Source organism: Sipha flava, unplaced genomic scaffold (genome assembly GCF_003268045.1).
Source record: "Sipha flava isolate LNK unplaced genomic scaffold, YSA_version1 250_pilon_pilon, whole genome shotgun sequence".
Lineage (NCBI taxonomy): Eukaryota > Metazoa > Arthropoda > Insecta > Hemiptera > Aphididae > Sipha > Sipha flava.
The window spans coordinates 34,980-51,285 of NW_020272902.1; the positions used below are offsets into that span (position 1 = coordinate 34,980).

The window sequence follows — 16,306 nt, forward strand, 5'->3', positions numbered from 1 at the left end:
ACATAAAACAAAATAAAACAAAACAAAAAACATAATATGGACACAAACAAATATTCAATATAATATATTATATAACTTAATATTTTCTTTCTTCTGTTGTTTCAGGGTAGAGTAGTTAAATTATGAATCCTACCCCGAAGACTATAAGGAGATATATTATTTCTTAAAAACAAACAGGTTTACTATAACAAAGGAACCCTTTAACATTTGACCTTTATTCAAATTTACAATAATAGATGGTGTAAAGTAAGATTACCTACAATCTTGACTCTTTCTTCAAGTGTTAAATTACATCTACCAAAATTCATACTATGGCCAAAATGAGTATTAAAAAACTTTACACAGACAGATTCGCCTTCTGTTACTACTATCTGAATATTAAAACAGAATATTGAGTAAAAAAAAACAAAACATCAAGGTTAAAAAATTTTAAATTCATACCATTGACAATGGACACGTAGATCCAATTTTGTTTGTGTCCTGACTTTTTATTTTACGGACCCCTGTTGATCTACTTTGGAAATTACCAGTTCGATGACAATCCAGGTATGCTATGTTTTTATTCTGTCCGACAGTCTTACGAGCGCATAAAAACAGATTATCTTCTTCCATTCTTTGAAATATAAACATATATAATTTAAATAAAATTAAAATTCAGTAGATTGCATTTACCATGAAGAGTTGCAAACGTTTTTTGTTCATTTTTCAATTTCACGCCATGGTCTGACTTATATGAGATTTCAACATTTTTTTGTTTGTGAATGATTTATTGCACGACAAATCAGGGCATTGCACACTATTAATATTTTTAGATTCCTTAGAGCCACAAGTAATTGAGTGTCGCTTTAAAGTTCGTTTGTAACTAAAATATTTGTTACACACTAAGCACTTAAGCTTTTCCGTGTTACTGGTTCCAATTTCCAACTCTTCCATATTATTATGATTAAATAATTAAAAGTAGGTAATTAATAAAAATAATAGTTAATAATAATTAATTATAACACCTGTACAGTGGCGTATTTACGGGGGGGGGGATATGGGGGATAGATCCCCCCCTTGACCTTTTTTTTTTTTTCTAGGTAGCTATAAGTTGTCTCATTTTCTCTACTATTCTTAATATGATATTACTTTCAAGCATGTATGTTTTCTGTTTTCTAAATGTTCTAGTCGCGGTAATTGTACCGCTCTGATAGCCTGGTATACTAATCGCCACTAATCGTTTATCGTTGGCGGCATGTACGACTATCAGGCAACAAAAACTATACCTATATTATGGTGTACTGTATTTTGTACGTTTCTGCGAATTATTTTTCATGCAAGAGTGTTTATAATAAACCCGATAAGCAATCGGTAAACAAAACAAAATGACCATGAAGACCGTGGATTAACCATAGGGCGGCCGGGCGGGTTTATTTTTAGAAAATTTGTTACTAGTAGATTTATGGCTAATGTATAGCTATATATATATATATATATTTTATCGTATGATATCGTGATTCGTTAAAAGTAGATATGTACGGTCGTTGGTCGTTGACGGATAGCGACGCCGCGCCATTCTGAGTACTGACTTACTGCCGAATTGACTATTGTTCGAGTTTATTTTTTGCGTCTTGTAAGTTGTAACTGTGAAGTTTTAAGACAATATGAGTAATACTCAAAAACAAAAAAAAACTTTATTTTCTTATTTTAGTACAAATAAAAAAATTTGTTTGGAAAATGATGAGGTAATTATAAAGATTAATTCTTATTTTGCCTTGATCCACACTAACCTCAATAGGTAACAAGTTAGGGGATTTTAAAAATGTATATTATGTACGAATTTATGGGTGTTAGGATGTATTATTATATATTTCATCCCCTCCCCCCCTAGCAAAATTCCTAAATACGCCACTGCACCTGTATGATTGAAGATTATATCACAGAATAAAATAATATCAATATATTATCACCACAGAATATAACAATATCACGTTATACTTTGTATAAAAAATGATAAGAAATGTGATTTTTAACAAATATTGATAAGAAATGTGAACGCCTCTGATTGATCGCGCAATTTTGCTCCCGAGATGCTCGTAAATAGGTACATGTGACAAAAATGTACATTTGAAATGTTAATATAATACTTAAATACTTTCTCATAGATTAGTACATTATACACGAATATATATTTATGTATAATGTACTAATTTGTTTGTATGCGTGTACAATAAAGTATACGTAAAGTAATTATTTTGTTGTGTATAATTTTGAATAACACCCCCCTTTTGAAATACCTAGCTACACACCTGGATTTATTTATGTACGCACCACAAAAGGAAAAATAAAAAATATTGTGTATTTCAAATACACTTTGATAAATAGCATTTATTTGAAACTTCAAATTTTCAGACATTTCTCAATAAAATGAATAAATAAAAAAATAATAATCCAAAATAAATTAGTCAGATATTACTCATTCATTGATCATCGCTACATCTCAAAACTATATGAACTCGAAATTTGACATAGTGGTCTCTCCAATATTCAATACATGCAATAAGAAGGAATTTTAAAAAATATTGGAACCAGAAAATGCGGTTATCCAGCGTATCACCAAAATTGCTATACTGATTTATTTGAACTTTCGTTTTATTTGTTTTATAACCACCAACAGTTACACTAAACTTGGATTTAAATAGTGTAAAGTAATAATCCATTAAAACTTATGTCACGGCCAAGAATGATCCGTGTGAAGTCGAGTAATTAAGCTAATGTGATTATATTATTATCTATTGATTTTAACAGTTGATTAGGAATTGATTTTGTTTTATAATTTATTATACTTACTCATTATCCTATTGGCTATTATAGTTAATTGTAACAATAACATGACTTTATAAAAATCTGAAATAGTGTTTTACATTACGTCTTTACCAATGCACTTTTTAAAAACGTTTTAATTTAAAATTTTGAATTTTATTATTTTCATATAAAATTTGAATTATAATTTTGATTTGAAATTTAAATTTTAAATATTAAGAATAATTAATTATAACTTAAGTGCATTCCTAAATTCAGTATATTGAATATTCATTTTAACTATTATAAGTTAAGTATAAAAATAAAAATATATAAAAAAAAAATTATCAGAAACGTTATTTGGAAACATTAAAGAAAAATAGCGTTTTGAAAAACATTGTTTATAAACACTATTAAAAAATAACGTTTTTAAAAACGTTAATCAAAAACGATATTTTTTAAATCAATAAACAAAAACGAAAACGAAAAAATCAAAAACGTTTTCCATTCCTGCTTTATACTATTTGACCCGATGCAATTCGTTAAATTGGTCGAACGAATTACCTATAAGATACAACATCTACTTATAAGGTTTATTGTATATTTCAAATACTAATCGTAGCAAACGATTTCAATCCAACATTTTATCGATCCGTTTAAACCACATTGAATGTAATATAGCTACCGCATGTAGGATTGCTATCAACATAAAACACATAATTACCTAGTGCCGCACATATAACACGGATATATACAATTCTAAGCTTCCAGAATCACTCATTGCAACTCTCAACCAGGATTCCAAGTTCCAAATTCACTTTCCAACACAATCAAATTTATTATCACAGTAGATCTAACAAATAAAGTGTAAGCTTCAATTCCATACGTTTAAATTTTTACTTTACAACAAGTACTCATATTTATTTATATTAATTTAGATCTATTGTAATAATATTAATACCACCCAATGGTAACTGTTGTCGAGGGTTTTTTTTTGATGAATAATAAAAAATAAAATAAAATAATTAAAAATATATACAACCATCACGTTTTCTTTCTTTTCAATCGTATTTCACGCTATTTCAATGGCATTGTCTATGATGTATCCAAATAATTATCTTTGTGCCCAGTATGATAATGCATAGAAACTTGTAAGTTCGGCATAGTGGAGTGGCAATGCGACTAAGGGTGGACGAAGAGACGATAGCGGTAAAAATATCATTGATGAGAATACATGCGAATGACACGTACCACAATGGATCATCTTTTTTAATACGATTACGAATTAAAATACAATAACGTTTCGCGGGGTTAATTATCATTAATAATTAACGTACATAACGAACGTTATGTAATAATATATATTTATATATAACTATAACGTTATGTATAACGAACAATTATTACGTTTCATTATAACGTTTAATGATATTGTAATGGTGATAAGCTAACCTAAACGGATTTGATTAGTAAGTACGTAAATACGTGATCACAACTTTTTATCGGTTCTTTCAATTGGTCGTGATAAACGGTTTCTGCTGTATAACGTTTCCATTCGTCAATAAATTTGAATTAACAATACGAAAATCTTATGCATAGAATGATATCATATACAAGGCTACCTTTAAGTCAAGATATTTACTTATAGATATTTTTTGACTCTGTTTAATGTATACAAAAGGAATACATTCTTGTGCAATATGTAGGTTAGAGACTAACATTCAAGTTTCTGAATATTTCATTACAAAGCACTACATTATTAAAGAATTAAAAAGTTTACAAGAAAATATTTTATTTTTATTTTATTATACAATAACTTAATTTTACTACCACATCACATAATCTTTCAAATTACATTAAGATAAACAAGAGTATTATTAAACTTCCCAGAGTAAATCAAAAATTGACATAAACACTAAATTAAATCTTTAAAAAAAAAAATTTCATATTACACAGTTAACTAATTATCTATTTCATTAACTACTTTTTGTTAAATTGTCAATTATTAGGATTTTATTTCTAATTTTTTTTATTATTATATTAAATTAATATATTATTGTATTATTATATTAAAAAATAACAGTCATTTTGTTTAAATACTTATGACTTATTATCTACATCAACATTCTCTATCACGGATATTTCTTAAAAAAAAGTTTCAACTTTAAACTAGTATTTAATACTTGAACTATCTACTTCAAGTTAAAAATATTCCATGCGTAATTCATATAATTCATTTTTATACTTATATGTACAATACTAAGGATATATTATTATAGTTGAAATAATTCAGATATGATTAATAAGAAATTTACAATGGTAAAAGAGTTCAATTTACGTTTCAAACGATTAAGTATTAAGTAGGTATAGTATTAAATGTTGATATATTATATATGAAAACTATATAATAAATTGATTCAATATAATTATCAGACTTATTAACTATACATAGTCTATAAAGGATACGTTCAAGATACATCACATAAAATGTATTGTTTACAAAACGAAAACAGTACATTAATTATCAAATAAATAATAATTAATGGGTAAAAATGCTAAGTTAATGTGTGTTTAGGTACTGTAGCGTAGAGTGCTCAGACAGGACCATACCGATGATATGGTTTTAAGAGCTTTCTATAACACACTAAGACCGTCTGATTTCTCGTTTAGTGTAGTGTTGATTAATCACAATTATTTATAATATTAATGTAATTAACCTAATCGTTAAACAATTATAAAATCGATGCTTTCAATTATTATATATTCTTATGTAATATTATAACTAATAAGTACATGATGACATATTGTAATACAATTATGTTTCTAATATCAATAATTTTATCTATAATAGACTATCAGATATGAATCAGTTAATAAGATAAGGTTCTCGACACGCTTCTGGTCTGAGACCGTGGTAATTTGATTTTTTCGAGAGTGCGTAGATAAATAATATTATTATCATGTGGGAAGTACAAACTTATTAGATGTGTTCGAAAAGATGTTGAAGCATTTTTCGCAGTAACTAATAGATTGTCGTTTCCACCTGGTTCTCCGAGACACGTATACCATTCGTGGAATTTTTGCGCGGACCCAATTTGATCTTGTTGAACCGGTGTAGTTTCTTTTCGACTTTACCCAAGGTTTTCAATTTTAGCGTGTCGGATCGAATCCGGTGACGGTTCGATGCGACTAGCCTTCGAGGTCATTCGAATAGAAACAGATCCTCTTCGGATTTCATTTGAGACTTGCACTGGTGGTCATGCATTAGACATTGGTAGGACGCGCATGATTCCAAATCATACTCATTGAAACTGTTTTTCTTCTCGTATAAATAGTCATTGGCATCCTGAGATTTCGTCGGGTTCAACAACGTCACTGTGTCTCCATCTATCATGTCCGTGTCAAAAAGCTCATCTCCTAGTTCTGCATATGCTACGGAACCAAATCTGAAACAAATAAAAAAATAAACCATAACTATAACTATTATTCAGAGTTGGACATAATAAAAAATAAAAAATAAAAGTATGAATAACTAATTTATTTATGAATAAAGAATAATTTTTTATTGTTATTAAATAGTATTATTCTGAATAGTTTTATTCGTGAATAAAATAATTATTTAGAATAAATTTATTCGTTAAAATCATGAATAATATTAATCAAATAATGATATTAAATATAAAAGTATATTTAATTTATTTTTGTCAATTATTATATGTATTAATATGTATTACATTTATATATATTATTTAAGTCTAAATAATAAGTTTATTATTATTATATGATACATCATTATTTATGATTTAAATTTATTATTTATATTGAAACGCAACGTTCGATGTGACGTTCCGGATTGTGAAGAATATGAATGCACGTAATTAAAGGTAACCACATTCCAATATTTTGATGTAATATATAAATAAACATACAATATAAAGGGTTTAGTAAAGCGTCGGCGTGTTTCGACCAGACTAGGAAAAGTGGTTCGGAATAGTCGGTGGTGCTTGTGAGTGTTAGCCGGGCCCTAATATTACAATATCGGGTGTGTTATGCGTTATATACAGTTATAGGTCTGGGGATTGACCGTCGCCGGTACAGACTTAATTAAGCGGTACACCGGCGACGAGCCGAATCCAGGGAGGACAACTAGATTAAGTGCCTCGGTATTTTGGGAGTGCTGAAAAGTGGTGTTTTGGTGACGACGAGTTGCAGCCGAGTGTTGGTCCGATCATCGTAGGTGCTGGAATAATTCCTCTGGATCCGTTCGGTCGGATGGCTGGCAGTATTTCCAAGGGGCCTGGTGTTTACTGGCCGGTGGTAGTCTGTGCCTCGCTGGACGAGTAGCGGCGGGCTTCCCGGGTCTTCGATCGTCAACTCCGACTTTACTCCGCGTTCGGTGGGCACTGTCTGCTTCCGTTGCGGACGGTGCTTGTAATCGTATCGATGGTGTGTTGGGCTTTCAGCTGTGGCGGCAGTTTCGGGCCTTTGATTGGCTGTACAGGACCACTTGTAAGATCGTCGCGGCTGCTGGTATCTTCGTAAGTCTTCCTTTTCAAAATTAAATTCAGTCCTTTTGTATGATTTGATTGATGTCTTGAGAGTTGATGTGGAAGTTGAAGAAGTTAAATTTGTCGCTTTGCTTTATAGGACTTGTTGGCGACTATATCCGGGTTTAAGTTTTGCGGGTGTATAGAACACCGTAAGAGACTGGTCAGGTAATAATAATGTCGATAAAACACTGAACCAACACAATTTAATGAACTAAAAAGTGGACTGTATATTAAACGTAAAAACAATAATTACAATGCTACGGTTCGTTGCCGGCAGAACGCAATATACACTATTTTAATATAATATTCGGCCCGATGCCGATAAAAACATGACAGTACGCGATATGAAAATATTATAAAAAAGTAATCCCGGCGATCACTACTGATGAATTGTATAGTTTACAACAACAACTAATTGATTGTGTAACTGACAAACTGTATGGAGTCCGAGGCATGTCGGCCTTTTATATCCGTAGCGCACGGTAGCTTGAAAATTCTAGAAATTACGCGGTTGTGCCGTTTGCAAACCGATTTTTTCCCAGAAACACGTGCTGCCATGCGCCCGATCGTAGACCGGCAGTGCTCGCGAACTACCCCGAGAATATTCTAGACAAAACTATTTTCGAACAGGACTAGACTATGCTACTTACTACACCAGGCTTGCGCCTTTATTAGTGGATGAATGTTAAGGGATGGATTTGGATTTGGATTGGTTTAGTTATAATTGTTGGTTTGCTCATGTTTACGGGTAGGGATTTAGGATACGGGTAAGTTTTGTGAATGGAGAAGAGATTGTTTTACCTAGAAGTCTGATGTGGTTATGGTTGGAAAAAGAGTTTTTATAAAACATAGTTTTGGATTGAGATCTTATTAGGTGTTGGATAGATTCGAATTTGTAAGTTTTAAAAGAATAGGATTTTTAACAAAAGTAGACATGTCCGTTATCGTTCGGATCCCAATGTTTTGGACGGATTCAATTTTACGCCAGTGTGAGGAAGAAATTAAGGGGGGCCAGGAAGAACCTGCTTAAGCGATGATAGGGGATATGTAGAATTTGAGAATGTTAAGTTTTGTTGCCATTGGGATGGGACTAGTTCTGTTTAGTATGGGGTAGAACATTCCACGGGTACGGGTTGCTTTTTTAGTAATGTTGGATATGTTTTGGGCAAAATTTAGTTTGCGACCGATGGTAACTCTGAGGTATTTGGCGTGTTTAGACTAGTTATTAGTGTGATTTTCGATGAATAATTTAGGGATGTTTGTAGTATTTTTGCACCCGAATATGACGGCTACGGTTTTAGTTGCGTTAATTTTAAAGTGCCAGCGGTGAAACCAACTGAGCGCTAGGTTGATTTGGTGTTGTAGCTGGATAGCTGCACTTTTAGAGTTTTTGTAAGTAATAAAAAGAATATTGTGTCATCTGCGAATAGTGATAGTTGTGCTTTAAGAGTTGTTGATATATTATTAATGTAAGTTTTGTAGAGGGTTGGGGAAAGACAGGATCCTTGAGAGATATCTGCCCGGATGTGTCTGGTGGATGAAAAGGAGTCTTCGATTTTAATAGTAGAAGTGCGTTCAGATAAAAAGGATTTGATGATTTTAATGATTACGATCAGAATATTGAGTTGGGATAGTTAGTAAATGAGGCCTTTGGTCCACACACGGTCAAAAGTTTTTTCCATGTCAAGGAAGATAGAAGCTGTTTGGACGTCGTTATTTATATTTTGGCTGATTCTAAAAGAACAGTTAATTATTTTGGTTAAGGATAGTAAAATGTTGCTAGGCAGGAATTTGAGAGCTGTGTTGGTGATGTGGTCATCTCCAGGGGCTTTCTTTTTACGAAGTTTATGGATGATTTGTTGAAAGGTTCCGGGGATGGTGAAAATGTTTGACTAGTTGATGGATAGGTTTGTTAGTGAAATATAATTTGCGGTGACTTCCGGTATATCAGGGCTAGGATTTGCATTAAATTGAAGTTCTAGAGAGTCTGCCATTAGCTCAGCTTGGTCTTTGGCTGGAAATACTAGACCGTTAGATCTAGTGAGAGGGTGAGAGGCTGGACGTTTGTAAAGAAGACATTTGTTAAGTTTGTATAAGGAGCTGTCTTAGTGGTCTAGGGAGTTTAGAAAAATATCCCATTGGTCGGTATTGTGGGTTATGAGAATATTTCAGATAATGGAGATTTTTGAGTTAAGTTCGCGTTTGTTGTTCGAGTCATGGTACCTTTGCCAGTTTCAGCGTAATCTGTTTTTTTCCGTTATTTCCGCTTGTATGTGGTTTGGTAAGGAGTTGAAAGAATTTTTGTGGTTGGGGTAGTTATGCTAGCTTCTATAGTATGTTATATGTTTTTAGTCAGTTTTTCAATTGCTAAATCAATTGATTGCGCACTATGTAGTGGTTATGAGGTCAAGTTAGGTGAGTTAGTGAGTATGTTAGTATATTTTCTCCAGTTAATGAAGCGATTGGTAGTTGGAGGAGACGAGGAATCTGGAGTATTTAGAATTTCGAGTAGGATTGGGTTATGGTCAGATAATAGTTCATTTAGGTTGGAAATTTGTGTTGGAATAGGAAGTCTTATGAGACTAAAGGATATCAGGTCTGTGCCCTATATGTAGGGGAAATGAAGTAGTCAGAGTGTTGTACGTGGTCAAAGAGTTTTCTATCGGTGGCGTTAGTAGAGTTGCTGTGCCATAAAGGATGTTTGACGTTAAAGTCGCCAGCTGATATTTGCCATTTGGCACTATGTGTTAGTAGATCTAAGTTGTTTGTTGTTAGTAAAGCCCCGGGAGTTTTGTAAATTTCTGAGACTAGTACATCAAGGCCGTTAATTTGAATGAAAACTGAAGAAGATTGAATGTCTGTGTTTAGAGTAACTGGTTGGTGGACGATACGTCGGCGAATAAGAACAGCAGTGCTCCCGTCCGCAGGTGAGCCACGAATAAGAGGCAGGTCATTTTTATATGTATGGAATGTGAAATTTGTGGGAAGGGGGGATACGGGTTTCGTTTAGTAGGATTAAATCGATGTTCATTAGGGATACAATGAGACGTAATTCGTTAAGTTTATGGCTAATACCATTGCAGTTTCAGAATAAGATTTTGAGGTTAGTCATTTTGGGGCGAAAGTAAGAATAGGAAGGTTTTGACTGTAGTTTTCAGCAGAGACTTTAGGTCTGTGCCGGAAGAGAAAACGATCAAGAGATTTGATGGTAGAGTGATAATAGTTGTTAGACTTATGTCTAGGACCGATGGTTTGGTTGATGGGTGAGCTGAGTTTTTGATGACTTCAGCGTAGTTTGTGGATAATGAAGGGGGCGGAGGAGTGTTTTATTTAGTAGTGTCGGTTTTTTGCGATGGCATGGATTGAGGAGCAATAATTGGTGATGAAGAAAAGGGTGTTGTGGTTCTTAATTATAGAATTTGTTGTTCAGTGAAAAAACGGAAATTTGCGATATTGACGCCACCGCAGTTACAGTAAGTAAGCGGCTGTTCTAATTTTTTTGTGCAGTTTGCAGCGAAGTGATTTCCTACACATTTAACACAAAGCAGGGGGTGATCACAGTTCTGGGAGCTTTGACCGAAGCGTTGGCAAGCAAAGAATTGCGCCGGACTAGAAGATTTGTACGCTGTAACCGTGATGTAAACGTAGAAAAGCGATTGGAGTAGGAATATGTCTTTAGCGAATTTTTTGCGATTATGTGGACTAAACATAACGGTATAGGTTTTTCGGGGGTACCAAAACGGTGACTGTATTTGACTGAGAAACTATAGGTTATGAGTTCGGCCCTTAAGTCTTCAGTGGTTATGTCAATGGGGATGCCCTTTAAAACGACTTTTAGAGAGCGTTCATAGGGAAGACTGAAGGTGTGGAAATCCACTTTGTGTGATATGAGGGCTTTCCGTATAATTCTTAAATGTGATGTATCGGTGGATGATAAGGAAATTTGGTTATTTTCGGAAAATTTTGCAGTGAGAAATATTGGGTTCAGATCAGGTAGAAGGTATAAAGTTGGTGCAATTTGACGCTAGGAGTTGGAACTCAGTAAGATAGGAGGGGGTGGCTTAGATTTGTTTTGGGCAGTCGGAAGTTGTTATATGTTGTTTGAAAATATGTTGGAAATTGATAGTTTGATAGTTGGTGTAAGGATAGTTGTTTTGTATGTTATTGGTTTAGTTTGAGTGTTTGTGCGGATGGATGATGTAGAAGAGCAAGAATCAGAGCTATACGGAGTAAAGTCTATTTGTGTATTAGGATTAACAATTATTTGATGGAGTGCCTTTTTTGTCTTATGAGTAGGGAGTAAAGAGGGAGAGCTAGCTCCTTTACGCTTTGTGGCTTTACGGCCCATTGAAGGAGAGCGTTGTTCAGGGGGAGATGGGGTTTCTGCGGCAATGTGGGAGCGCGAGCTCACGACAGCTGTAACGTTGAGACCTTTGCTTTCTCGAAGGCTTAACTGTGGGCGCTGATGCCCTGTTGACGTAGCGGTGAAAACGGCTGTTTTATGGGTGCCTAGTACCCTGTTGATGACAGCATAGCGAACTGATGAGCAGGCTGTGAGTGTGAGTATGGGCGCTGTTACCCTGTTGAGGTAGCGGTTAGAACGGCTGATTTGTGGTATGAACGAAAGTGATGATGATAAATATGTAATTGAATTTGTCAGCGGTGGGGCGCCGATTTATAAACATATTAACGTAACGACTAGTGAACTATTCTTGTAATCGGTTCATCTGGTGTCTGGTCGCGTCTACGTTTCCGGTGGTAGCTTCTCTCCCCTTGTTTCAATTAGGTCGTGGATGGTGTCTATGGATAGGTATTTTCATCCCCTATTTGATGATGCCATCTCGACCTCGTTATTTCATGTCCTCATCGTTTTTTTTCTCTTTTCCTATCCCTCGGTCCGTCTCGTATCCTTCGTCTTATGTTGATCACAGTATTCTTCTCCTTCGATGAATTTAGTGATATCCCTTGATAGGTATTTCCTTCCTCCCCTAACCATTGACATCACTCTTTCACCGTAAGTTGTATTTTGGTATTGTTTTTTAGTGTTTTTCTAATTACGGTCTGTGATTGGTCTATATTTGTTCTTGTTGTTTGTTGGTCCTGAGAAGGACCGTTTTACATGTGTGTGTGTGTGTGTGTGTGTGTGTGTGTGACAAATGTTCTGTAACAATATGATTATAGGGATTAACGAATAACGAATAATGAATAACGAATAACTGAATAATTAATAAAATATCTATAATATAAAAATGAATCGCAAAATGTGTTGGTAAGCGCATAACTCAACAACGCCTGGACCAATTTGGCCAAATCTTTTTTTCAAATGTTCGTTGAAGTTCAAGGATGGTTTTTACGGCGAGAAAAATTAGAATTATTGCTGGAAAAACCCTAAAAATAGCCTTTTTTGACCCGGTCGATAACTGCACAATTGAAAATGAATTATTAAATAAAACTATTAAAAAAACTATTAAAAAACTATTAAAAAACTATAAAAAAAACTATTTAAAAACTATTAATTTTATTTTTGGTAGTAAATGACGGTTATTGCATAAATATTAAACAAAAAAAGATCCCGCAACAGGTGTCAAAACAAATAAGAATGTTAGTTCGAAAAATTATTATGCATATCGGTTGATGATTAAACGAGATCAAGACAAAATTATTCTACGATATCATGAGCTTCGTCAACAATTCATGGTCGAAATGTATGTAAAGACAGAGAGCGAACGATTTTGATACTTGCGATTTAATCAAAAAAAGCTACGTGCAGAAGATTCTCAAAACAATTGTTAGATATTGGAGATGGGAAAGTTACTACAGATAAAACGGAATGTATAAAATTACCGACCGATTTCTTTACAATCATTTATTCGCAAGATGCTCTCATTGACTAGATATTTTCCAATGTGCACAGACAATACATAAATCATGAGTGGCTGGCAGAAAGGGCAATTTTAGTAGTAAAAAATGTGGACGTCAACGAATTGAATCTCAAGATAAACATTTATTACCAGGAGACATGGTGTCATACAAATCTATAGATATAGTTTGCTAAGCTACTGAAGCTGTAAAATATCTAACAGAGTTTTTAAACTCATTGGACTTACCAGGCATGCCACCGCATAATTTACAATTGAAGGTTTGTTCTTCGGTTATTTTGCTTCATAATTTGACCTACCACGGTTGTACAACGACACGCGATAAGTTGTTAAAAAATTAATGAAAAATGTTATCGAAGCCATAATTTTAAATGGCAAATTCCGAGGTGAAAATATATTATTACCGCGAATCTCTATTATACCCACAGATGTGCCAATACAATTTAAACGCTTTAAATTTCCAATTAGATTGGCATTTGCAATGACTATCAATAAGTTTCAAAGCCAAACAATGTCTGTAGCTTAGATTTGAGCACATCATATTTTTCACACGGATAATTATACGTGGTGTGCTCTCGAGCCATCCAGTTTGTGTTTGCGAAAGATGGGATTACAAAAAATATTGTACACTCTGTTGCATTAAGGGATAGATATTGTTTTTTACTTATATTGTCATAATTAGCGATATATATTATTTTAATGGATCAATTTTAATAAATTATTAAAAAAATAAATGTTTGATGTTTTTTCATTTTTATATTTCGTTACCATTCATAGCACGCCATATATCTTCCTTACATCCTTATCCTTACCCACATTCTTACATGTCTATATTTAATTAGTTATTTTTTTCTAGCAAAATATTCTCTAGAAATAATTTATATGACAAAACAACGTTTGTCGGGTCAGCTAGTAGTAAATAAAAATCTCTGAATAATGAATAAAGAATAATAATACAAATTAAAATAATGAATAAAAATAAAAATCAATAATAAAATTAAATTAATGAAGATTAATTTTTTATTCAAAAAATCAATTGAATAATATTTTATTCAACTAATGCCCAACTCTGTTATTAATTTGGAATATTACGATGATAGTTTTTTTAATTTTTTTTAAGTTATATTTATTATATTTCAGCGCATACCTACAAGATCAAAAAAAAGATTTAACAAAGTACTTAAGTGATTTTATAATAATTTTTGTGCTTCATATACAACAGTAGGTAAACGGCATAGGCACGTAAAAAAAACATTTAAAACATCAAATTAGCACGAATACATCCCGCAGAACTTTCAATGTATATATATAACTGTTCAAGTACATTTTTTGTATTATATGAATTAAGTGTAAAAGTGAAAAGTAGCTTTATAGAGTACACGCAAAGGAGACATTGAAAAATTTATTTTTTTTCTTGTAAGTCGATGGAGATTTTTTTATCAACCCTATAGAGAAAATCATGTCACTTGATACAATTATTTAGGTCTGTATTTATTTTTTAGTACAAACGTAATAAAAATGTTTGAAACATTTTTAAAAGTAGTCAAAAACCAGTAAGTAGTAAAACAAATGACGACCAAACCAATCAACAATGAGATTAAATAAATTGGTCAGTTATTTTCGAACAAAGACAAACATTTACTGATAAAGAAGTATATGTATTTTAAATAAATAAAATAAAAAAACTATTCATAAAATATAATTTCAAAGTAAATTGTTAATTTAAAAATAATGATCCAAATTTATATATTTCAATTGCACAATAAATATTTATTATTATAAATTATTTCATTATAACTTGATTTGTATGTTATATTTATGTATTTAAATTATAGGTAACGCACAAAAAGCTAGATTTATGAAACTACTTTTTTTTGCGGTCCTACACCAAAAATGTTTTTGATGACAAACAAACAAGCTGATATATCCACAGTAACGTTATAATATTACAATGTTTATTTGATGAAAAAACAGGGAGGTATCATATACAATATACATATCAAATATAACAATTATATAATAAATGACTTGTAATATTTAATATAAAAAATGTATTATATTTGTATAATGAATAGTTTCAGTAATATATTTATGTGAATATTTTTTACCAGGTAATTCATTATAATTTTGGTGGCTTTTATCATACATCCCTTCTTTTTATTTTAATTTGTTTTTATGCTACAAACAAGGGAGTAATAAACATGAGTGGTAACACATATAAAATCAAGATAGAAACTAATGGAGGAAAGGATTCCTTCTCCCAAGATGAAAAATTACGATGTGATTATAATTAATAAATAACTAGTATCAGATCAGAGAACTACTGCTTTTTTGAGTTTTATTATATTTAATGAGAGGGAGATACTGGAAACGTTAGATATGAGTTCAGAGATCAGAGGATTTTTACGGAAGTATTGGTTGAAACGTCGGTAATTTAATTTAGCTATTTCAGTTAAGTATGTGACTTTTAAGTCAGAATGAAGAGCGTGGTTGTAAACGTTAACTGAAGTTTTAGAAAGTATGCGCAGTAGTTTAGATTGAAATATTTGGATGTAGTTGGAATAGAAGACTTCAGTAGCGCCTCGTTATTTTATATTAAATAAATTTTAGTAGTATTTTATAGAGTAAAATGTTGATTTAACGTTTCATATGTTTAGAATTAGAAGTATGTAAAGGGTGGGTGAAAAAGGTGAAAATATTTATTAAATACTGGTATTAAGTAGGCAAACTTTTTAAGTAATAAGTTACAAGCAAGCAAATTGATTGCCAATAAAGATACTGAAATAGTGGAGAATTTGATTACTGCAGGTGAGTGACGGACGTGACCCCTGTCAAATAGTGAATGTTCAGTTAAAAATCTATTTTAATTTTATTGATAATACGGTATTCTCCTTTAGAACTCAAAAATACATCAAGTGTCTTGGATATTAATTGGTGTAATTCATTATTGAATATAATTAATTATAATCTTAAATTATAGAGTTCAATTGAAAAAACAAAAACAATTTTACATTAATATTAAAATGATTACTACAATACAACTGTCACAAACTGTAACGAAGTGTATGTAAATTATTATTAAATATTATTTATAAA

General features: G+C 32.1%; 1 protein-coding gene across 1 annotated transcript in view; it reads right to left on the reverse strand.

Annotated features, from left to right (window-relative positions):
- Nucleotides 1-5,557: 5,557 nt before the first annotated feature.
- LOC112684507 overlaps nucleotides 5,558-16,306 on the reverse strand; it is a 213,947-nt gene continuing 203,198 nt past the window's right edge. Inside the window, exon 4 of the mRNA XM_025556058.1 lies at nucleotides 5,558-6,227. Within this exon, the coding sequence (XP_025411843.1) occupies nucleotides 5,984-6,227 (244 nt within the window). The 3' untranslated portion in view covers nucleotides 5,558-5,983. The remainder of the gene's footprint in view (nucleotides 6,228-16,306) is intronic.